The 24,663-nt window shown below is 44.2% G+C and overlaps 1 protein-coding gene and 1 pseudogene across 2 annotated transcripts in view; both read left to right on the top strand.

Moving 5' to 3' along the window:
- The window catches only part of LOC111547030 (S-adenosyl-L-methionine-dependent tRNA 4-demethylwyosine synthase TYW1), a 256,839-nt gene that overhangs the window by 23,690 nt on the left and 208,486 nt on the right, over positions 1–24,663 (top strand). Inside the window, exon 7 of the mRNA XM_023218654.2 lies at positions 8,852–8,974. Within this exon, the coding sequence (XP_023074422.1) occupies positions 8,852–8,974 (123 nt within the window). The remainder of the gene's footprint in view (positions 1–8,851; positions 8,975–24,663) is intronic.
- On the top strand, positions 7,239–8,751 carry LOC111547031 (annotated as a pseudogene). Its single transcript, XR_002733007.2, has one exon. The product of XR_002733007.2 is annotated as a keratin, type I cytoskeletal 18 pseudogene (transcript).

Below are 24,663 nucleotides of genomic sequence, written 5' to 3'. Positions count from 1 at the left end.
AGCAATCCTCGCACCTTGGCCTCCCAAAGTGTTGGGATTACGAGCCTCCACACTGGCTGCAAGCTCTTTAAGTTATGGGACCCGTAATCTGAACTGAAATTGATGTTTCATTCCAATTTCAATTCAGTCATAGCTTGGACTGAAATGAAATTGAAATGAAACATCTGTCATATCACTTCCTGTTGAGCTAAATAATTGTCTCTTGAAGCCATCTGCTCTGTGGGCTTTAGACTGACTGCCTCCAGGTAGACATAAAATGCTATATGCATTTCACACCGTACCTCATATCCTATCATTCAACAGTGCATAGCTAATCACTAATCAATGTTATCTCTGTAAAGCAATGAGAATTTCTGTCCAATAACTTGGTATTGACCACTCCTTGTTCCCTTTGCTTTTAAAAACCTGCTTGTTGGCCGGGTGCGGTGGCTCACGCCTATAATCCCAGCACTTTGGAAGGCCGAGACGGGCGGATCACGAGGTCAGGAGATCGAGACCATCCTGGCTAACACAGTGAAACCCTGTCTCTATTAAAAATACAACAACAAAAAAAACTGGCTGGGCAAAGTGGCGGGCGCCTGTAGTCCCAGCTGCTCGGGAGGCTGAGGCAGGAGAACGGCGTGAACCTGGGAGGCGGAGCTTGCAGTGAGCTGAGATCTGGCCACTGCACTCCAGCCTGGGCAACAGAGCGAGACTCTGTTTCAAAAAAAAAAAAAACCTGGTTGTAACAAAAGCTAATGGAGCAATGCCTTCAACTGCAAAGTGTGCCTGAGGCAACTGCCCTCGTTTTAGCTCAAATAAACCCTTTAAACTATATTTTGGCTAGGTGCAGTGGCTCACCCCTGTAATCCCAATCCCAGTGCTTTCCAAGGCCAAGGTGGGAGGATTACTTGAGGCCAGGAATTAGAGACCAGCCTGGGCAATATAGTGAGACACTGTCTCTAATTTAAAAAAGGGGCCGGGCATAGTGGCTCACACCTGTAATCCCAGCACTTTGGGAAGCCGAGGCGGGCAGATCACCTGAGATCAGGAGTTCAAGACCAGCCTGGCTAACATGGTGAAACCCTGTCTCTACTGAAAATACAAAAAAAATTTAGCTGGGTGTGATGGCAGGCGCCTGTAATCCCAGCTACTCAGGAGGCTGAGGCAGGAGAATTGCTTGAACCTGGGAGGTGGAGGTTGCAGTGAGCCGAGATCGTGGTACTGCAGTATAGCCTGGGTAACAAGAGCAAAAACCTCATTTCAAAAAGAAAAAAAAATGTTTTGTGTCTCACCTTTTAGATCTACATGTCTCATGGATATTTCTGTCTTTATTTTACTTCTCAGCAGCATTTGTCATAGCTGATTCCTCCTTTGAATCTATCCTCCTGACTTTCATGATGTCATTGTCATAGAGTTTCTCCTTTTTCACTTGGGGTCTTTTCCTTTTCTTTATTCAGCCTCTGCATGTTGGAGTGATTCAGGTTTGGTGCTGGATTATGCGTTGACACTCTCTTCCTGGGTGATCTCATCCAGTTTCACAACTTCAAACATTGTCCACGTGCCAGTTATTCCCACATTTGTACTTCCAGATCCAGGGTCAACCCTGAATTCTCTTCTCATGTATGCCTTTTAAAAATTTATTCTTGTGTATCTGATGCTTCACAAATCCAAAATGGAGCTCTTTATCTCCACCCTTCTGTTCTGTTCCACGGTCGTGTTTCCCATCTCAGGAAACACTCCCACCATCTCAGTGGCTTAAAAAGAAACCTAAGAGCTGTGCTTGCTTCTTTCCTTTGCCTTATTCCTGTATTGAATTCCTCAGTAAGTCTGGTTCCTTCTTTGTCCAAAACAGAGGTCAGCAAACTTTCTATGAAGGGCCGGTTAGTCAATATTTTCAGCGTTGTGGGCCACATGGTTTTTGTTGAAACTGTCAAGTCTGCCATTGTGTCAAGAAAATGGCCACAGGGGACATGTAAATGAATTGTCATGTTGAGATCTGGCCCGAGGCTGCCTGGATTTGGCCATAGTTTGCAAACCTCTGGCTTAAAATATTTCATATCCATCCAATTCCCTCCATCTCTACTGCTAATGTGCAAGTTCAAGCCATATTGCTTGACCAGACTACTATAGCAGCCACATATTTTGTCTTCCTATCTCTTCTCCATCTATCATTCAGAGTAGACTTTTTTGGGGGTCGCGGGGTGGGGAACAGGGTCTTTCCCAGGCTGGAGTATAGTGGCACACTCTTGGCTCACTGCAGCAACCTCCTGGGCTCAAGCCATCCTCCCGCATCAGCCTCCTGAGTAGCTGGGACTACAGGTGCACACCACTGTGCCCGGCTAATTTTTGTATATTTTGTAGAGACAGGGTTTCACTATGTTGTCCAGGCTGATCTCAAAACTCTTGGGCTTAAGCAATCTACCTGCCTTGGCTTTCCAAAGTGATTACAGTCGTGACCTGCCACACCCGGCCTCAGAGTAATCTTTTTTTTTTTTTTTGAGGCAGAGTCTCGCTCTGTTGCCCAGGCTGGAGTACAGTGGTGCTATCTCAGCTCACTGCAGGCTCCGCCTCCTGGGTTCACACCATTCTCCTGCCTCAGCCTCCCGAGTAGCTGAGACTACAGGCGCCCGCCACCACACCCAGCTAATTTTTTGTATTTTTAGTAGAGACTGGGTTTCACCGTGTTAGCCAGGATGGTCTCAATCTCCTGACCTCGTGATCCGCCCGCCTCGGCCTCCCAAAGATGCTGGGATTGCAGGCGTGAGCCACGGCACTTGGCCAAGTAATCTTAAAAGTACAAATCAGACCACATTACCCTCCTGTTTAAAAGTGATTTTTCATTGCTGCTTTCATAAAAACTTCATTTGTTAGTGTGACCTTAGCACCTAATCTGACTCTTGAATTTCTCCATTGTCATCCTACTATTCTCTGTCTTCCTCTCCAACCTCTAGCCATGTGGTCTCCTTGGTGCTAAAAGTATTTGTCAAGGCTGGGCGTGGTGGCTCATGCCTGTAATCCCAGCACTTTGGGAGTCTGAGGTGGGCGGATCACAAGGTCAGGAATTCGAGACCAGCCTTACCAACATGGTGAAACCCTATCTCTATTAAAAATACAAAAATCAGCTGGGCATGGTGGCGGGCACCCGTAGTCCCAGCTACTCGGGAGGCTGAAGCAGGAGAATTGCTTGAACCTGGGAGGCAGAGGTTGTGGTAAGCCGAAATCCTGCCCCTGCACTCCAGCCTGGGTGACAGAGTGAGACTCCGGTCTCCAAAAAAAAAAAAATTTTTTTTTGCCAAATAAGTTTGAATATCCAGCCTTCTGCTCACCTGTTACTCTTTAGTTCAGGCCAACATCTTTTCTTCCCGAGGGGATTGTCGTATATTGTTCAGATTTATCCTTGTCTGTAGTCTTGTTTCCCTTAAATTACCTTCTGTCTTCCTAGTTGAGTGAGCTATTGAAATGCAGGTTTGTGTTATTTCTCTGTTCAGACCATGCTAGACGCTCCTCATTCTCTCTTTCCAGGGCAGGCAAGATCCTTTGCAGTCTGGCCCACATCTTTCTCTGCTACATTTTCTCCCTATGTCGTATGCTTTATTCTACATCTGCTGGTACTTTCTGAGTGGCGGACAGTAGCTGAATGCCTCGTGGTGCTTGCCTCAGTGACTTTGCCCATCCTCTTCCAAACAGCATTCCCACATGTCTTTCCCTGGCCAGGCCTGTTTACTTACCCTTCACATATGACTCAGGTATCGTCTCATTCAGGCAGCTCCCCATGGATTTGGAGCCCGCTACATGGCTTTTTTCATATTCCTAAACCCTCTCATTCAAGCATTCCCCCTTTAAATGTAGCATCTGTAGGTCTCTTACTGGATTGCAGTCTTTGTGGGGACCAGGGGAATGTGTTGCATTAATTTTCTAGCACTACTGGCTACCATGAGTATATTCAGTGTTCAAGAGAACTTTTGAAGTTTCCCAAGGTCACAGAGCCAAGTTAATAGCAGTTTTGATTTGATTTTATGTGAAGATGAAATAGGTTCCTTTTGGAAAAAGTAAATTCTCGACATGAGTCTTTCCATCAGAAACTCGAGTCTAAGGAGAAGTTATTAAGGAGAGTCTAGGACAGGGATCAGCAAACAGGCTCACTGGCCAGATGCAGCCTATTGCCTGTTGTTTTTTGAAATAGGGGCCAGTCTGTCCCCCAGTCTGGAGTGCAGTAGTTAGTGCACAGCTCACTGTAGCCTCTAATTCCTGGGCTCAAGCGATCCTCCTGTCTCAGCCTCCTGAGTAGCTGGGCCTACAGGCGTGCACCACCATGCCCAGCCAAGTTTTTAAATTTTTTGTAGAGATGGGGTCCCACTGTGTTGCCCAGGCTGGTCTCAAACTCCTGAGCTCAAGTGATCTTCCTGCCTTGGCCTCCCAAAGTGTTGGGATCACAAGTGTGAGCCAGTGCACCCAGCTTATTTTTTAATTTTTTAAAATACGGGTTTTGGGAGCACAGCCGTGCTCATTTATGTATTGTCATAACTGCTTTAGTGTTAGAGGGGGGCAGATTTGCGTAGTTAAGACAGGATTGTATGTCCCACAAGGTCAGAAATACTTACAATTTGGTGTTTTATAGCAAAAGTTATACTGACTTCTTGTCCAGGATAACATGGGGATATTGGACCAGATGATTCTTGATGTCTCTTCTGTGTCTAACATTCTGAAGTGTATTGGAAATAATGAGGTAGGAGCACAGGACACATGGGCAATAGGGAACTTATTGCAATTCTAGGAAAATGAGTACATCAGGAGATCCTAATACTGAAGGTATTCTTATATATTTAGACAAACTGGTTGGGAAACACTGGACTAGAAGATCTAAAAATGGACTAATTGTTAGAAAGTATGTTTCAGGTGGTATACTTGACTCTCCTTGGTCACGAGGCTGGGATATCAGGGTGGAGTTAACTGGCAGAGATTTTCTGTTGAAGCTGGGCTAAATTAAAGAGCACATCCATACACTTACTTCTGGGAACAATTTATTTTGTCATCTGGAAGCAAGGCAGAGAAGACTACTTATGTATTGGCAAAGCAAAAGAGATACCAGGGAGCCAGCCACAGTGCCGCTTCTGTAGTCTCAGGCTTGGTTTGAAGTAGGAGAGGGTTAGATTTTCCATGGTTATCCTATCATCTGGCGCAGGATAAGGAGTGACCTTGTCTAAGGGGGGCTGTTTTATTTTGTATTGAACACTTGATCAGCAGCATCTGATTATATGATATCTCTCTGCTATGCTGTGGGGCATATTGGCCAGCATATGAAGGTTATTGACATTTTGTTTCTTTTAATTTAATTTAATTTTTTTCTTTTTTTTGAGACGGAGTTTTGCTCTGTTGCCAAGGCTGGAGTGCAGTGTTGTGATCTTGGCTCACTGCAACCTCCACCTCCTGGATTAAAGCAATTCTCCTGTCTCAGCCTCTGGAGTAGCTGGGACTACAGGTGCATGCCACCACACCCGGCTAATTTTTGTATTTTTAGTAGAGACAGGGTTTCACCATGTTGGTCAGCAGGTCTTGAACTCTTAACCTCAGGTGATCCGTCTGCCTCGGCCTCCCAAAGTGCTGGGATTACAGGCATGAGTCCCTGTGCCTGGCCTGTTTCTTTTAATTTTAAAGTGACCCTTGAGTTACTCAGAAAGTACCTGCTGTTGAAAACAAACAACTACTTCACCTCTTAAAAATCTCTTTATCAGCTGGGCACGGTGGCTCACATTTGTAACCCCAGCAATTTGGGAGGCTGAGGCAGGCGGATCACCTGAGGTCAGGAGTCTGAGACCAGTCTGGCCAACATGGTGAAATCCCATCTCTACTAAAAATATAAAAATTAGCCGGGTGTGATGGTGCATGCCTGTAGTCCCAGTTACTCTGGAGGCCGAGGCATGACAACTGCTTGAACCCAGGAGGTAGAGGTTGCAGTGAGCCAAGATCATGCCACTGCACTCCAGCCTGGGTGACAGAGCGAGACTCAAAACAACAACAGCAACAAAACAAACAAACAAACAAAATCTCTCTATTGTTTGATTCTGCCTTATCCTCCATTGGAGAAAGGGATGAAGGCTGCCACGTATTAGCCGTGATTTCTTAACTTCTCTAGCTTTAATTTCCTCATCTATGAGATGATGTTGAACCTATCTACATCATAAATAGTTGAAGATGAAATGAATGGGTATATGAACATTGTGCTGGGGATGTAGTAGATACTCCGCAAATGTGTCTTCCCAGTGATGTCACATTTCCTCTACTTCTGCTTGGCATGTGTCTCGTTCCCCTGAGCCTAGCTCATGTCACTGTGACGTGGGAGGGCAGGTGAAGTGTTAGTTGTTCTCACTCCATCATGCCCTTTCACAGTTATGAGTCTGATGCTAAAGACTTAAGATTTATTTCTTCGTTGTTGTCGTTGTTTTGTAGAGATGAGGGTTTCACTATGTTGCCCAGGCTGGTCTTGAACTCCTGGCTTCAAGTGACGCTTCTGCATCAGTCTCCTAAGTAGTTGGGACTGTAGACATGTGCTACCACCTCTGGCTACTTGTGTACATTTTTTGTAGCAAAGTGGTCTTGCTGTGTTGCCCAGGCTGGTTTCAAACTCCTGACCTCAAGCAGACCTCCCATCTTAGCCTCACAAAGTGCTGGGATTGTGGGTATGAGCCACCATACCCAGCCTAGATTTTATTTTTAAATTAAGAATTTATAGGCCGGACGCAGTGGCTCAAGCCTGTAATCCCAGCACTTTGGGAGGCTGAGATGGGCGGATCACGAGGTCAGGAGATCGAGACCATCCTGGCTAACACGATGAAACCCCGTCTCTACTAAAAATACAAAAAACTAGCTGGGCGAGGTGGCGGGCGCCTGTAGTCCCAGCTACTTGGGGAGGCTGAGGCAGGAGAATGGCGTAAACCCGGGAGGCAGAACTTGCAGTGAGCTGAGATCCGGTCACTGCACTCCAGCCTGAGCGACAGAGCGAGACTCCGTCTCAAAAAAAAAAAAAGAATTTATAGACAGCCGGGCACTGTGGCTCACGCCTATAATCTCAGCACTTCGGGAGGCTGAGGTGGGTGGATTACCTGAGGTCAGGGGTTCAAGACCAGCCTGCCCAACATGGTGAAACCCTGTCTCTACCAAAAATACAAAAATTAGCCAGGTGTGGTGGTATGCACCTGTGATCCTAGCTACTTGGGAGGCTGAGGCAGGAGAATCACTTGAACCCAAGAGGCAGAGGTTGCAGTAAGCTGAGATCACGCCACTGCACTCCAGCCTGGGTGACAGAGCGAGACCCTGTCTCAAAAAAAGAAAGCAAGAATTTAGAGACGTACGTCGGCAAAGCCTGAGTCCTGTCATCTCGCCTTCCTCCCATACAGCATGAGCTTCACCACTCGCTCCACCTTCTCTACCAACTACCGGTCCCTGGGCTCTGTCCAGGCGCCCAGCTACGGCGCCCGGCCGGTCAGCAGCGCGGCCAGTGTCTATGCAGGCGCCGGGGGCTCTGGTTCCCGGATCTCCGTGTCCCGCTCCACCAGCTTCCGGGGCGGCATGGGGTCCGGAGGCCTGGCCTCAGGGATGGCTGGGGGTCTGGCAGGAATGGGAGGCATCCAGAACGAGAAGGAGACCATGCAAAGCCTGAACGACCGCCTGGCCTCTTACCTGGACAGAGTGAGGAGCCTGGAGACCGAGAACCGGAGGCTGGAGAGCAAAATCCGGGAGCACTTGGAGAAGAAGGGACCCCAGGTCAGAGACTGGAGCCATTACTTCAAGATCATCGAGGACCTGAGGGCTCAGATCTTCGCAAATACTGTGGACAATGCCCGCATCGTTCTGCAGATTGACAATGCCCGTCTTGCTGCTGATGACTTTAGAGTCAAGTATGAGACAGAGCTGGCCATGCGCCAGTCTGTGGAGAATGACATCCATGGGCTCCGCAAGGTCATTGATGACACCAATGTCACTCTACTGCAGCTGGAGACAGAGATCGAGGCTCTCAAGGAGGAGCTGCTCTTCATGAAGAAGAACCACGAAGAGGAAGTAAAAGGCCTACAAGCCCGGATTGCCAGCTCTGGGTTGACCGTGGAGGTAGATGCCCCCAAATCTCAGGACCTCGCCAAGATCATGGCAGACATCCGGGCCCAATATGACGAGCTGGCTCGGAAGAACCGAGAGGAGTTAGACAAGTACTGGTCTCAGCAGATTGAGGAGAGCACCACAGTGGTCACCACACAGTCCGCCGAGGTTGGAGCTGCTGAGACGACGCTCACAGAGCTGAGACGTACAGTCCAGTCCTTGGAGATCGACCTGGACTCCATGAGAAATCTGAAGGCCAGCTTGGAGAACAGCCTGAGGGAGGTGGAGGCCCGCTACGCCCTACAGATGGAGCAGCTCAATGGGATCCTGCTGCACCTGGAGTCAGAGCTGGCACAGACCCGGGCAGAGGGACAGCGACAGGCCCAGGAGTACGAGGCCCTGCTGAACATCAAGGTCAAGCTGGAAGCTGAGATTGCCACCTACCGCCGCCTGCTGGAAGATGGTGAGGAATTCAATCTTTGTGATGCCTTGGACAGCAGCAACTCCATGCAAACCATCCAAAAGACCACCACCCGCCAGATAGTGGATGGCAAAGTGGTGTCTGAGACCAACGACACCAAAGTTCTGAGGCATTAAGCCAGCAGAAGCAGGGTACCCTTTGGGGAGCAGGAGGCCAATAAAAAGTTCAGAGTTCAAAAAAAAAAAAAAAAAAAAAAAGAATTTAGAGACGTAGTGAATTCTCAGTGTGGGAGGGAGTGTAAGAGAACTTTGCCTTTGCCCCTTTGAACACTGTATTTCTGAAGCATTTCTCTTCCAGGAGGAAGAACCCTTTGAGAGCTCCAGTGAAGAAGAGTTTGGTGGTGAGGACCGTCAGAGCCTCAATTCCATTGTTGATGTTGAAGATTTGGGCAAAATTATGGATCATGTGAAGAAAGAAAAGGTACCATTACTTTGGGAAATGTTGCACTTGGCTCCCGCAGTTGGTTAACATTTAGTATTTATTGCTGTGTAGTCCATCTGAGCTCACAAGAAGAGTTTCATTTCTCTAGCTTCTGTCTTGGGGGTTTTATAATTTTTTTTGCCATTTTTCATGAGCATGGTGAACATCTCCCCTCTCAGCCCTGTGAAAGTCAGCTCATCAGAGGATAAGCAGGAGATTTGAGAACAAGGACTGAGGACAGTGTAGATCAGGGGTATCCAATCTTTTGGCTTTCCTGGGCCACATTGGTAGAAAAATTGTCTTGGGCAATACATAAAATACACTAATGATAGCTGATGAGCTTAAAAATAATGGCAAAAAAAAAATCTTATAATGTTGTAAAAAAGTTTATGAATTTGTGTTGGGCCAGTGGGCTGTGGTTTGGACAAGCTTGGTGTAGACGGTCAGAGAGATTTTATTCAGGGCTATTTGAAGATGAACAACATGATAGGATTTATTATGGTTGAGATTCCAAGTGAAACTCCAGTGTTAATTTGCTTCTCTGCTGTATAGACTAAGTGGTGTTGGGGCTTAAGGATGGCAGCCTGGTCTGTGGGTGTGGAGATCAGCGTAAGTGGGGCTCCTAGGAATCCAGGAAATATCAGTCTGGGATGTGACTGTTTCAGTGACTAGATGAATGTGAGAATGTACGATGCAGTAGGATTTCATGCAGATTCCAGTGATCTAAAATTGAAATAGTATTGTATATGCTAGACTATAAAAATAACAGCCTCAATTTAACTGTGAGATTTGGAAAATGAGAATCCCCTAAATTAAAATTATATGTAGTCCATAAGCTTTAAAAAAACAGAAGAAAGCTACTAGAAAATCCAAGAAAATCAAAGCTAAAACCTACACAAATTCAAATGAACTCAGTAAGGTTAGCAGGCTATCATAATGTAGAAAGTCAATAGACTTTATATTTCCAAACAATAACCAGTTAGAAGCTATAGTAAAAGGGAAGACCTCATTTAGACTAGCTACATAAAGGATAAATAATTACCTACCAATTTATTTATTTTTTATTTTTTGAGATGGAGTCTCATTCTGTCACCCAGGCTGGAGTGCAGTGGTGTGATCTCGGCTCACTGCAACCTCTGCCTCCTGGGTTCACGTGATTCTTCTGCCTCAGCCTCCCGAGTAGCCGGGACTACAGGTGCCCGCCACCACGCCCAGCTAATTTTTGTATTTTTAGTAGAGACGGGATTTCACCATGTTGGCCAGGCTGATCTCGAACTCTTGACCTCAGGTAATCTGCCCACCTCGGCCTCCCACAGTGCTGGGATTACATGCGTGAGTTACCACACCTGGCCTACCTACAGATTAATTTAAAAAGAAATGTCTTAAACCTATGTTGGAAAACTTTAAAACATTCCTGAATGATATCAAAGGGGACTCGAGCAACATTCCTTGTTTTAGGTAGAGTGACTCAGAATGGTAAAGATGTTAGTTCTCTTAATATATAAGTTTGATGGAATCCCAGTAGAATTTCCAGTAGGTCCTCCAGCCTTCTAGATCTAGATTGGTCTATTCATGTGGAAAAAATAAACATGGAATAATAATTACGAAAACCCTGGTGAAAGTAGTGATGAGAAGGACTAACCCTCCCACATATTGAAACATACCACAAGGTATCTCTGATTAAAACTGTAGTACTGGCTCATGATGAGACAGAGACCCTTGTAACAGAATAAAATTCTAAGAATATGTAGGAATTTCATATATCTTAAAGGTGGACTCTGAAGACCTGGAGTTTAAAAGGGACTCTAAAAATAAATTATGTTGGCTGAGTGTGGTGGCTCACCCTGTAATCCCAGCACTTTGGGAGGCTGAGGTGATGGGAGGATTTCTTGAGGCCAAGAGTTTGGGACCAGGCTCGGCAACATAGTGAAACCCCATCTCTACAAAAAAAAAAAAAAAAAAAAAAAAAATTAGCTGGATGTGGTGCCATGTGCCTGTAGTCCCAGCTACTTGGGAGGCTGAGGTGGGAGGATTGCTTGAACCTGGGAGTTTGAGGCTGCAGTGAGCTGTGATCATGTCACTGCACCCCGGCCTGCGTGACATTGCGAGATCTTTCAAAAAAAAAAAAAAAGATGTGAAACATCTGTTAGCTTGTATATACATCAGAATCATTTCCAAATGGATGAGTGAGCTAAATGTTGAAAAAATTATATAAATAGTAGAATCAGATGGATTATTGTCTAACCTGGAGAAAACTTTTTTATGATTCAAAATCTAGAAGCTATAAAAAACATTAAATTTATGAATGAATTTAAAGTGTTTTACCTGGCCATAAGGAAAATCAAAAGGCAAAACAGGAGGAACTATTTGCCCCTTATATCTCAGACAAGGTGTTTATCTTTTTACTATACAATGAACTCTTAAAAAAAGGCAGACCTGCAGGCACGGTGGCTCACGCCTGTAATCCCAGCACTTTGGGTGGCTGAGGCAGGCACATCACGAGGTCAGGAGATTGAGACCATCCTGGCTAATACAGTGAAACCCCATCTCTACTAAAAATACAAAAAATTAGCTGGGCACAGTGGCGGGTGCCTGTAGTCCCAGCTACTCGGGAGGCTGAGGCAAGAGAATGGTGTGAATTCTGGAGGTGGAGCTTGTAGAGAGCAGAGATCGCGCCACTTGCACTGGTGACAGAGCAAGAATCTGTCTCAAAAAAAAAAAAAAAAAAAAAAGCAGACCTGGCCGGTGTGGTGGCTCATGCTTGTAATCCCAGCACTTTGGGAGGCTGAGGCGGGTGGATCACTTGAGGTCAGGAGCTCGAGACCAGCCTGACCAACATGGTGAAACCCCATCTCTACTAAAAAATACAAAAAAAATTAGCCAGACATAGTGGCACGCGCCTGTAGTCCCAGCTACTTGGGAGGCTGAGGCATGAGAATCTCTTGAACCCTGGCGGCAGAGGTTGCAGTGAGCTGAGATCATGCCACTGCGCTCAAGCCTGGGCAACAGAGTGAGACTCCGTCTCAAAAAAAAAGGCAGACCTGGCCAGTTGCTGTGGCTCACACCTGTAATCCCAATACTTTGAGAGGCTGAGGCAGGTGGATCACTTGAGGTCAGGAGTTCGAGACCAGCCTGACCAACATGATGAAAACCTGTCTTTACTGAAAATACAAAATTAACTGGGTGTGGTGGCGCATGCCTATAATTCCAGCCGACCAAAAATATAGTAGAAAAGGTTGGCAAAACACATGAATAAGAATTTCTCAGAAATGGCTCTACAAAGAGATTTAAACATGAAAAGATGCTTAACTTTACTTGTAATAAGAGAAATACAAATGAAAACTACACTGATAAACATTTCTCACCTTTCAGAATATAATAACCAAAACTCAAAAGCTGGATGACATACTCAGTTAGGCGAGGATGTGAGTAAACAGGCACTCATACCTTGCAGGTGGGAGTCCAGGATGGTCTAGCCTGTATGGAAGGGCTTTTGGCAGTTTTTACCAAAGTCACATAGGCATTTATCCATTATCCAGCAGGCCCAGTTGTATGAATTTGCCTTAAAGATACAGGTTCATTAATGCAAAACAGTATTTCCACAGGCTTATGCATTGCAGCATACATAGCAAACAACTGTGCCCAATACTGGTTGAAAAAAGCATGGTATATCCACACAATAGAATGTTGTTGTGTGGCTCTGAATAACACTATGGTGGATTGATATGCTAATTACTGTGATTTCCAAGTAGTGTTGGATTTGATTTGGAGGCTGATATGGACTTAAGATTTTAAAAAATATGCACTTACATTTGCAAACTTAGTTTAAATATGCATATATATATGTGTGTGTGTGTATATATAAATAGTATTTTCTAGCTATGTTCACTGAAAGGACTTAGCATGTTCTGACATCGATTCTCTGGCACCAAATGGGTACCTTGTAATTCAGTTCAATTCTGATATGTCTTACCCAGAGTTAGTGTCTGACTGCACAGGTTTAGGGCACAGTCCTCTAGAAGACTACCCTGACTTCAGATACCAGCTGGAAGTCTCACAGCTACCTACTTTTCTGCAGGAATGACTCACAGAACTTCCTGAAAGCTCTATACTTAAGATTGCTGGTTTGGTTTTTGATGTTTTTGAGACAGGGTCTCACTCCTTCATCCAGGCTGAAGTACAGTGGTGTGATCATGGCTCACTGCAACCTTGAAATCCTGGGCTCAAGGGATCCTCCCATCTTGGCCTCCCGAGTAGCTGGGACTACAGACATGCACCAACACACCAAGAACATGTTTAATTTTTTTGTAGAGACAAGGTCTCGCCATGTTGCCCGGGCTGATCTAGGTTTTAGTTTTATTATAAAGGCCACAGATCAGAAACGGTCAAATGGAAGACATACTCTCGGGCAAGGTCCAGGGAGTGGGCATGAGGAAGAGACATGGAGCTTCTGTGTCGCCTCCTCTGGGAATCCAGGCACATCAGTGTGTTCCTCAACCAGGAAGCCCCACTGAGCTTCAGTGTCCAGGGTTTTTGTTGGTGTCCCATCATGCAAGCACGATTGGTTAAATCATTTGGTAGTTAATTAAGCTCGATCTCCAGTGAACTTCTTTTCCTCAAAGGTCAGGCTGGCCCTAAATTCTAATCCTCTAATCATGTGATTTCTTTCTGGTGATCAGCCTTCATCCTGAATCTATTACTTAGGAAATGCCAAGGTTTTCTGAAGCTATGTATCAAGAACCAGGGTCAAAGACCAGATATATGTGGCCAGGTGTGGTGGCTCATCCCTGTAATCCCAGCACTTTGGGAGCCTGAGGCAGGCGGATCACCTGAGGTCAGGAGTTCGAGACCAGCCTGGCCAACATGGCGAAACCTGGTCTCTACTAAAAATACAAAAATTAGCTGGGCATGGTGGCGTATACCTGTAATCCCAGCTACTCGGGAGGCTGGGATAGGAGAATCACTTGAACCCGGGAGGCGGAGCTAGATTGTGCCATTGCACTCCAGCCTAGGCGACAGGGTGAGACTCCATCTCAAAAAAAAAAAAAAATCCGTCTGTGTGCGGCTCAAACAGGAGGCATGTTGTGTAGGAGAAGGCTTCTAGATACTAACCATGTAAGGCATGAGAGAATTAGAAAATCAGCTGTTTGCAATTCCTAGTGTAATAACTGATTTAAGTAAGGATTCGGCCGGGTACGGTGGCTCACGCCTGTAATCACAGTACTTTGGGAGGCTGAGGTGAGCAGATCACCTGTGGTCAGGAGTTCGAGACCAGCCTGGCCAACATAGTGAAAACCCCCGTCTCTACTAAAAATACAAAAATTAGCCAGGCGTGGTGGCGTACACCTGTAGTCCCAGCTACTGGGGAGGCTGAGGCAGGAGAGTCACTCGAACCTGGAAGGCGGAGGTTGCAGTGAGCTGAGATTGCACCATTGCACTCCAGCCTGGGCAACAGAGCAAGATTCCTTCTCAAAAACAAAACAAAACAAAACAAATTGATTTAAGCAAGGATTGTGTGAAATGTCTTTGGGGAATAGATAGTCAGTGTCTCAAAATGTCATCCTACAAACTAAACCAACTAGAAATGAGGAGTGAGTGGGGAAAACCCCCCACATATTAGTTTCTAATTTCAGAGGGATTAGAAACTAATCCCTCTGATTACAAATGGAGAGATCAGGGGATTCCCACTTATACTAAGCAACGAAATTTAGCATCATCGTTTCTGATAAAATTGGACCCATGTTCCTCCTGATATGATGTATATAGCAAGACACACACACATCATCATCTATGTAGTTTCATGTCAAAAAATGTTTGGCTTGAATCTTATTATGGGGAAACAATCAGACAAATTCAGTATTTGCCACAAGCCTTTTAGATTCTGTAAATGTCAATGTCATAAACAATAACAACAAAAAACATGGTGAGGCGATCACCATTCTAGGATTAAAAGAGACAATGGACGGGGCGCGGTGGCTCATGCCTGTCATCCCAGCAGTTTGGGAGGCTGAGGCAGGTGGATCACGAGGTCAGGAGATCAAGACCATCCTGGCTAACACCGTGAAACCCCATCTCTATTAAAAATTGAAAAAATTAGCTGGGTGTGGTGGCAGGTGCCTGTAGTCCCAGTTACTCTGGAGACTGAGGCAGGAGAATGGCATGAACCCAGGAGGCGGAGCTTGCAGTGAGCCAAGATTGCGCCACTGCACTCCAGCCGACAGAGCGAGACTCTGTCTCAGAAAAAAAAGAGACAATGAAAAAAAACCCCAAATGCATTTTGTAAATTTTAGTCTTGGATCAAAGAGAGAAGACCATTGTTTGGACATTTTGGGAAATTTGCAGTGGATTTTTTGGTTTTATTTTTATTTTTTATTTTTGGAGACAGGGTCTCACTCTGTCACCCAGCCTATTTGTTAGCTGCTGTTTTGGATCTCCATAGGGTTTGGGAGCAGCTGCAGGGAAGCAGGACAGATAAACAGAAGTAATCCGGGCGTGCTGAATCACGCATGTAATCCCAGCACTTTGGGAGGCTGAGACGGATGGATCACTTGAGCTCAGGAGTTTGAGACCAGCATGGGCAACATGGCGAAACCCTGTCTCTACCAAAAATACAACAGCAAAAATTAGCCAGATGTGATGGCGCCTGTAATCCCAGCTACTCGGGAGGCTGAGGCAGGAGAATCGCTTGAGCCTGGGAGACAGAAGTTGTAGTGAGCTGAGATCGTGTCGCTGGCCTCCAGTCTGGATGACGGGAGTAAGACCCTGTCTCAAAAAAAAAGAAAAGTGGGAAAGTTCTTACTTGATCACTGCTGTCATAGATGTCTTTGTGCTCTGTCTCCTAGTCATGTGTTTTGAGTTGACTCTCTTTCCAGGGAATATTTTCATGGCTTCTTAGGAGATACCTTCTATGACCATCTCCCTGGCAAGTCCCTTGCCCTGAGCAAAATGTACACTGAGAAGCTGAGAGGTGTACTTCTTTTTCTTTTTCCTTCTTTTTTGAGCCCATTTCCCGGCAGTAGAGAAGTATACCTTTGTTTTTTTTTTTTTTTTTTTGGGGTAGAATCTTGCTGTCTCATCCAGGCTGGGGTGCAGTGACACAATCTCAGCTCACTGCAACCTCTGCCTCCCAGGTTCAAGCGATTCTCCTATGTAAGCCTCTTGAGTAGCTGCTATTACAGGTGCGTACCACCACGCCTGGCTAATTTTTGTATTTTTAGTAGAGACGGAGTTTCACTATGTTGGCCAGGCTGGCTTTGAACTCCTGACCTCAGGTGATCTGCCTACCTGAGCCTCCCAAAGTGTTGGCATTCCAGGTGTGAGCCACCATGCCTGGCCAAGAAGTATACTGATGGCTGCTTAGTCCCTCCTCTGTGCCCTGTCTCTCTGGCTTCTCTTTTGAAGTCTGTCACCTGCTCTCTGCTCTACTTGACCAATGGGTCAGGATCTGAGATTTCCCTCACCCCATCCTGCTGTCAGGGGAACACTCCTGAATTCTTTATTTGGAGGGGACAGGCCAATTCCTACCCAGCAGTAGTGCTCACTTGTTAATGCAAGTAGCTGATCTGTTTGCTTCTAAATTTCCTGGGCGGTGGCCATACCTCAATCTGTAATCCTCTGAGGGCGGGGGATACAGAGCAACTTCTTTGAGAGGCTGGGATTGGCACTTTTCTTGTGGGGCTAGAGATAAGAGGCTGAGAGCTCCCTGCAGCCTCTCTCCTTTTGAGGGAGTGGAGAGAAATTAAAGTACCTTACCAACATTCTCCAGAGAAATCTTCAAATACCCTGTCTTATTACCTCCATTCTTTCTACTCTTTCATCTCCATGATCTGGGGGAGCCTTTTTTTTTTTTTTTTTTTTTTTGAGATAGAGCCTTGCTCTGTCACCAAGGCTAGAGTGCAGTAGTATGATCTTGGCTCAGTGCAACCTCCGCCTCCGGGGTTCAAGCAGTTCCCTGCCTCAGCCTCCTGATAAGCTGGGATTACAGGCACCTGCCACCATGCCCGGCTAATTTTTGTATTTTTAGTAGAGAAAGGGTTTCACCGTCTTGGCCAGGCTGGTCTTGAACTCCTGACCTTATGATCTGCCTGCCTCGGCCTCCCAAAATGCTGGGATTACAGGTGTGAGCCACTGTACCCAGCCGCAGGAGCCATTTTTAATGTTGTAAAACTGTTTCTCAGATACTTCTTTGAGAAGTTTTAACTTGATCTGATCTTCTCTTTGTAGTCTCATTTAATTAATTAATTACTTTTTATTTTTTGTTTTTGTTTTTTGAGATAGAATCTTGCTCTGTTGCCCAGGCCGGAGTGCAGTGATGCGATCTCAGCTCACTGCAACCTTCTCCTTCTGGGTTCAAGTGATTCTCCTGCCTGAACCTCCCGAGTAGCTGGAATTACAGATGTATGCCACCACACCTGGCTATTTTTTGTATTTTTTTTAGTACAGATGGGGTTTTGCCATGTTGGCCAGGCTTTTGATGTCAAACTCCTGGCCTCAAGTGATCCACCTGCCTTGGCCTCCCAAAGTGCTGGGATTACAGTCATGAGCCACTGCGCCTGGCCTCCTTTAATTTAAAACCCTGTTTACATGTGTTTAGAAATTTCACAGACAGCAGTCCTCTGTTCCTGTTTTTCCTGGATCTGCTTTTCACAGTAACCACAGTTTTCAGTTTGACAATATTCTTCCAGGTATTTTATTGCCTTTTATAAACACATTTATGTTTTGTTATAATTTTGTTTTTTGGCTACACGAATGGGATCATTTTGTACTCCTGGTCTGCAGACTGCTTTTCTTTCCCTTTAACATGACAGTTTTCTGGTCCTGTCATATTAGATGAATTCAATGTAAGGTTCATTTTAAGGTAGTTCGTTATGGTGTCCCACAATTTATTTGGCTCTTGTTCATTAACATTGAGGTGTTTTCTCATTTTTTTAATGGATACTCTTGCTCATATTTTTTTTGTGGCTGATATAAACTTATCTGAAGAGTAAATTCCTAAAATTGAAATTCTGGCATCAAAGGGAATTTGTAGTTTTAATATTTCCAAATTGCCTTGTAAAAGTTGCAAAAAGTTTCCCTTCTGCTTCCATTGTAGAAGAGAATTGAGAGTACCTGTTTCTGTACATCTGAGGTGTTATCGGTCTTTCAAATCTTGCCAATCTGAAAAATAGTAGCTTTGTGTTAATTTGCATTTTTAAAATTGTGAGTGAGATTGGATGCATTTTGTGTTTATTGTTCATTTGCCTTTTTTCTTTTCCTGTGAAACATTTCTTTCTTTCTTTTTTTTTTTTTTTGAGATGGAATCTTGCTTTTTTTTTTTTGAGATGGAGTTTCACTCTGTCGCCCAGACTGGAGTGCAGTGGCACTATCTCGCTCACTGCAACCTCCACCTTCCAGATTTGAGCTATTCTCTTGCCTCAGCCTCCCAAGCAGCTGGAACTACAGGTGCATGCCACCACACACCCCCTAAGTTTTTGTGTTTTTAGTAGAGATGGGGTTTCACCGTGTTAGTCAGGATGGTCTTGATTTCCTGATCTTGTGATCTGCCCTCCTTGGCCTCCCAAAGTGCTGGGATTACAGGTGTGAGCCACTGTGCCCGACTGGTTCTGTTGTTCTTAAGTCCGAGGCTCCCATTGTCCTCTGGTCAGTATAATTTTGTTTGTTTGTTTGTTTTGAGATGGAGTCTTGCTCTGTCACCCAGGCTGGAGTGCAGTGGTGCAATCTCAGCTCACTGCAAGCTCCACGTCCTGGGTTCACGCCATTCTCCTGCCTCAGTCTCCCAAGTAGCTGGGATTACAGGCGCCCGCCACCACGCCTGGCTAATTTTTTGGTATTTTTTAGTGGAGATGGGATTTCACTGTATTAGCCAGGATGGTGTCGATCCCTTGACCTCGTGCTCCACCTGTCTTGGCCTCCCAAAATGCTGGGATGACAGGCATGAGCCACCGCTCCCGACCAATTTTTTTTTTTTGAAATGGAGTCTCGCTGCATCGCCCAGGCTGGAGTGCAGTGGTGCGATCTCGGCTCACTGCAACCTCCGCCTCCTGGGTTCAAGCATTTCTCCCATCCCAGCCTCCCGAGTAGCTGGGATTACAGGCATGTGCCACCATGCCTGCCTAATTTTTGTATTTTTTGTAGAGATGGGGTTTTCACCATGTTGGCCAGGGTGATTTTGAACTCCTGACCTCAAGTGATCCACCGCCTCGGCCTCCCAAAGTGCTAGGATGACAGGCGTGAGCCACCAGGCCTGGCCTTGCTTAGACGTTTTAAATTTGCTTATACATTTTCTTAGAGTTGGTCATTTGATGTGCTTTCAAGTTTTCTGCTCTTATAATTAACACTGGTCTGAGACCTTTCTTACTTTTGAAAGATGTATGAATATTTTCCTACATTTACACATTCCCCATATTGATATCCTGGGTCAAAGTGAATGTGTAATGTTACGACTCTTAATTAAAAATCTGAGTAATTTTCATTGGTGAAATTGTCTTAAAATGATGCATGAGATAGCTAATTTAGAGATTTTTGTATTTTCTGCCAGGTTAAGCTTTATTTAAAAGCTTTGTTTAGCTGGGCGCAGTGGCTCATGCCTGTAATCCCAGCACTTTGGGAAGCCTAGGTAGGTGGATCGCTTGAGCTCAGGAGTTTGAGACCAGCCTGGGCAACATGACGAAACCCCGTCTCTACAAAAAATACAAAAATTAGCTGGGTGTGATGGTGCATGCCTGTAATTCCAGCAACTGGGAGGCTGAGGTGGGAGGATCGCTTGAGCCTGGGAGGTGGAGGTTGTAGTAAGCTAAGATCATGCCACTGCACTCCAGCCTGGGTGATAGAGCGAGATCCTATCTCAAAAAAAAAAAAAAAAAAAAAAAATTAAAAACTTTGTTTATAGTGGGTGAAGAGTTTGGGGTAATTTATGGGTATGTATTTTTCTTTGCTTTTTCATCTTGTGGCCATTAGAGGGCACTGGAGAAAACATTAATGAAGGTTTCGGACATCCATGTACATTATTTTTTGAAATGTAATGAATTTGGGCTTTATGAGCTTTAAGCAGCTGGTTTATGATATTTCAACTTTCTCATAAAAATCTCTCATAAATCATCAGATCTTTGGGAAAAGTACCTATTTTTTTCCAACTTTAGTATGACACGAAAATAAGCTGTCAGTTTTTGTTTTTCATGATTGTTAGGTTACAGCAGTGTTCAAATAGATCTTGTTTTCGATTTATATGGGATATGGGATACTAAACTTGGCAATGGAGGTTTTACTGCTTGGCTTTTCTTTTTCTTTTCTGGCATTTTCTTTTTTCTTTTCTTTTCTTTCTTTTTTTTTTTTTTTTTTTTGAGAGTCTCGCTGTGTCGCCCAGGCTGGAGTGCAGTGGCAAAATATCATCTCACAGCAACCCCCGCCTCCCAGGTTCATGCAATTCTCTTGCCTCAGCCTCATGAGTAACTGGGATTATAAGCACCTGCCACCACGCCTGGCTAATTTTTGTATTTTTAGTAGAGACAGCGCCTCGCCATGTTGGCCAGGCTGGTCTTGAACTCCTGACCTCAGGTGATCCACCTGCCTCCGCCTCCCAAAGTGCTGGGATTACAGGTGTGAGCCACTGAGCCTGGCTTTTTCTGGCATTTTCTTTGGGGCTGTTTCACACATATTCTCCGAGTGCTTTCCACATGATCATCCATGACACACCACATGAAATTGCCTTAGTTGTTACTGTTGGGGGAAGTAATATGTGCCAGTGCTTAAGCGTTGGGCTGAAGCACTGTCATTGTAAGACTGGTTTTTGAGTAATACTAACTTTCATGGAGTCATATGTCTCAGCTTGTGTATGTGGACAAATTATCTTACCCCTCTGTGCTTCCATTTTCTCATTTGTAATGTGGGAGATAATAGTATCTGCCATGTAAAGTTCTTATGTAGATTAAAACAGTTAATCCAGCTACATTGTATTTTCTTGTATAGTAGTTAATATTTTTTTTTTTTTTTGAGATGGAGTCTCGCTCTGTCGCCCAGGCGGGAGTGCAGTGGCCAGATCTCAGCTCAGTGCAAGCTCCATCTCCCGGGTTTACGCCATTCTCCTGCCTCAGCCTCCCGAGTAGCTGGGACTACAGGCTCCCGCCACCTTGCCCGGCTAGTTTTTTGTATTTTTTAGTAGAGACGGGGTTTCACCGTGTTAGCCGGGATGGTCTTGATCTCCTGACCTCGTGATCCACCCGTCTCGGCCTCCCAAAGTGCTGGGATTACAGGCTTGAGCCACCGCACCCGGCAATATATTTTTTATATAATAATATTATGTTCTAATTCTAATTATATTCTAATTCTATTAGAATTAATATATAATCATTTTAGAATTAATTGTATAACAATCATATAATTATATTAGAATTAATTGTATAACAATTATATAATTATATTAGAATTAATTGTATAACCATTATATAATCATATTAGAATTATATAGCAAGTATATAATCATATTAGAATTATGTAATAATTATGTAATTAGAATTAGAACATATTAACTAATTATTCTAATATAATTATATATTAGCATAATATATATAATTAGAATTAGAATATAATATTAACTAATTCTAATATAATTATGTGTTATTAGCATAATATATAATTAAAATTAGAATATATTAACTATTATTCCAATATAATTAGAATATATTAACTATAATAGTTAATAATTAGAATGTAATATTAACTTATATAAGAATATGTCTTCAAATAGGATAGATTTGGTCCTACCAAAACACCACCATGGTATTCTGCTTCCCTCCCTTTGTAGTAATATCTAAGACTTCTAGGACTGAAGATAATTTGAAGGATAAGAGTAGTTTCTAAGAACTAGAGCACTAAACTTTGAAACACTGGAATGTTAGGGAGACAGATGGAGATGTCAGGGGAATGGGGTGTTAGGGGTGACATGTTTGGGAAACCCTAAACAGTTTGGTGTGCCTAGAGTTGAGTAGGGGTAGGGATGTGGGGAGCTGTGACATAGAGAAGGAAGACGGGATAGGATCCTAGAGGCTTCTCAAGTCCTGCAGTGGAGGACTGAGCTTTCTCCTGAAGGCAGTGGGAGGCAATGTGATTTGATTGAATAGGAGAATGGGTTAGGGGGTGTGGGGAGAGAGGAGAGTTCCGTGTAGGTTTAAAATACTAGGAGGCTGGGTGCAGTGGTTTATGCCTGTAATCCCAGCACTTTGGGAGGCTGAGGCTGGTGGATCACCTGAGGTCTGGAGTTCAAGATCAGCCTGGCAAACATGGCGAAACCTCATTTCTACTAAAAATACAAAAGTTAGCTGGACATGGTGGCACACGCCTGTAATCCCAGCTACTCGGGAGGCTGAGGCAGGAGAATCGCTTGAACCTGAGAGAAGGAGGTTTCAGTGAGCCGAGATTGTGCCTCTGTACTCTAGCCTAGGCAATAGCCTGAGACAACCCTGTCTCAAAAAATAAAGGAAAAAAGGAGAAATCAAAATACAGACTAGATTGTCTCACTCAGTCCTCACAGTGACCTTGAGATAATCACACTATTATTATCTGCAATTTAGCATTTCACAGATAAGCAACTGAGGCTTAGGTTAAGCAATTTGTCCATCGTCAGGTGGCTGGTAAATTGACGGGTTCAAGCCTGGACTGCATCTGTCTATGTCACTCCTCTTGGCTGCCTCCCCAGGGAAGGGTGGTTCTCAGAAGAGAAGTTGTAGTGTTTAGAGAACCACGAGTCAGGAGGAGCCTGGTAATTTTTATATTGTTTATTTTCTGTGTCTCTTATGTTGTGCTTTGTAAAGCCTATTGCTACTTTTTTTTTTTTTTTTTCCTGCAGTAAATAAACGTTGCTAAATACTCCCCACAGCAATGTTCTGGCTAAGCAGACAAACACTAACATCGGCATCATTAATTTTGGAAATAAATGGCAAATGCCTGACAGTTACTCACTGGAGAAACATTTCAATTTACCAGCTATTTAAGTTGCAGAAGGATCTCAGTATGTCCAGTTCTGATTATAAAGTTCTATTGGTATTGCAGTGGAATAACAGGAAGCTAGTTTCAGAATTATTTTTAAGGCCTTGGAGTGTTTACTTCACCTAGAAACAGGAGGTGATATCCTTTCAAGCCCAATATGCTGCCCTTAAACTGTCTTGACTCACCATGGTCTCTGTAGCTAGGAGCACTTAACAATGAGTCCCCACGTTATCTTGTTAAGGTAGGTTATCCAAAATAGAATTACTGTGTCAGAGTAAAGCTCTTGACACGCTTGGGCACACTGCTTTTCCACAAGTTCAAAAGGCATTTTAGAATGCAGTATATACAAAATCTTTGAGTAATGGTGAAAATTGGTCATTTTAAAACTGAATCATGACCAGTGAGTAATATGTTGGAGATTCATTTATTAAAGAAATAGGATTCTAAATGTGGGGTTAAATTACAGCACAAGTTATTAAATATTAATTATTATTTTTTTTTACTGTGACTCCTTTTCAGTGATATAATTAATTTTATTAGTTTAGATTAATATTAAAACTCTACTTCATGTATAAGTAAACATGAAGTTTTTTTTTTTTTTTCTTTTTCTCTTTTGAGATGGAGTCTTGCTTTGTTGCCTAGGTGTGATCTCAGCTCACTGCAACCTCTGCCTCCCAGATTCAAGTGATTCTTCTGCCTCAGCCTTCCGAGTAGCTGGGACCACAAGCGCATGTCACCACACCTGGCTGATTCTTTTATTTTTAGTTGAGGTGGGGTTTCATCATGTTGGACAGGCTGGTCTTGAACTCCTGAGCCCCAAGTGATCTGCCCGCCTTAGTCTCCCAAAGTGCTGGGATTACAGGCCTCCACGTCCAACCTGAGTTTTTAATATTGAAAGTTACCAGGTTTAGAATTAGTTACTGAAAGAAGTGTGGTCTAAATTTCCAGGTCTGGAAATAGCTGTCTGATAGTTTGGAGGCATTTCTTCATTTATTCAACCAACATTTTCTGAATGCCCACCTTGTGCGGGCATGGCTCCAGGCCTAGCCAGGTTGACTGTCTAGAAAAATGACCTCTAGAGAATCTGAGCATTCTATAGCCAATCTTTTATTTGAGACAGAGTCTGTTGCCCAGGCTGGAGTACAGTGGTACCATCTCGGCTCGTTGCAACCTCTGCCTCCCGGGTTCAAGTGATTCTCGTGCCTCAGCCTCCCCAGTAGCTGAAATTACAGGCCTTTGCCACCACACCCAGCTAATTTTTGTATTTTTAGTAGAGATGGGGTTTCACCATGTTGGCCAGGCTGATCTCAAACTCCTGACCTCAGGTGATCCACCCATCTCCGCCTCCCAAAGTGCTAGGATTGCGAATGTGAGCCACCATTCCCAGCCTCGCCAACCTTTTCTATAGGAATTGATAAGAAAAGGAATCACATGATGGTAAAAAAAAGGATCAAACAATCAGAAAGACTGTTTCCTGGGAGAAATGTATGTTTTGGTAAAAAAGCTTGTTTCTTGTATAACTCCTGTTTGTCAGTTTCCAACTAGATAGCGTTTTAAAGTCTTTAGCAAATCAGTTTTTTGCCTTGTTTTTATCGTAGGCAAAATCGGGTGGTACTGTGGTTTCTGGGATGATGGTATCAAAAGGAATTAAGTAGTATTGTATGATTTTTATTTTTTTATTTTTTTACTTTTAGAGACTGGGTCTTGCT

This window comes from Piliocolobus tephrosceles, chromosome 8, assembly GCF_002776525.5.
Source record: "Piliocolobus tephrosceles isolate RC106 chromosome 8, ASM277652v3, whole genome shotgun sequence".
Lineage (NCBI taxonomy): Eukaryota > Metazoa > Chordata > Mammalia > Primates > Cercopithecidae > Piliocolobus > Piliocolobus tephrosceles.
Note: the sequence above shows the minus strand (reverse complement) of the source record. Positions and strands in the feature narration are given on the sequence as shown.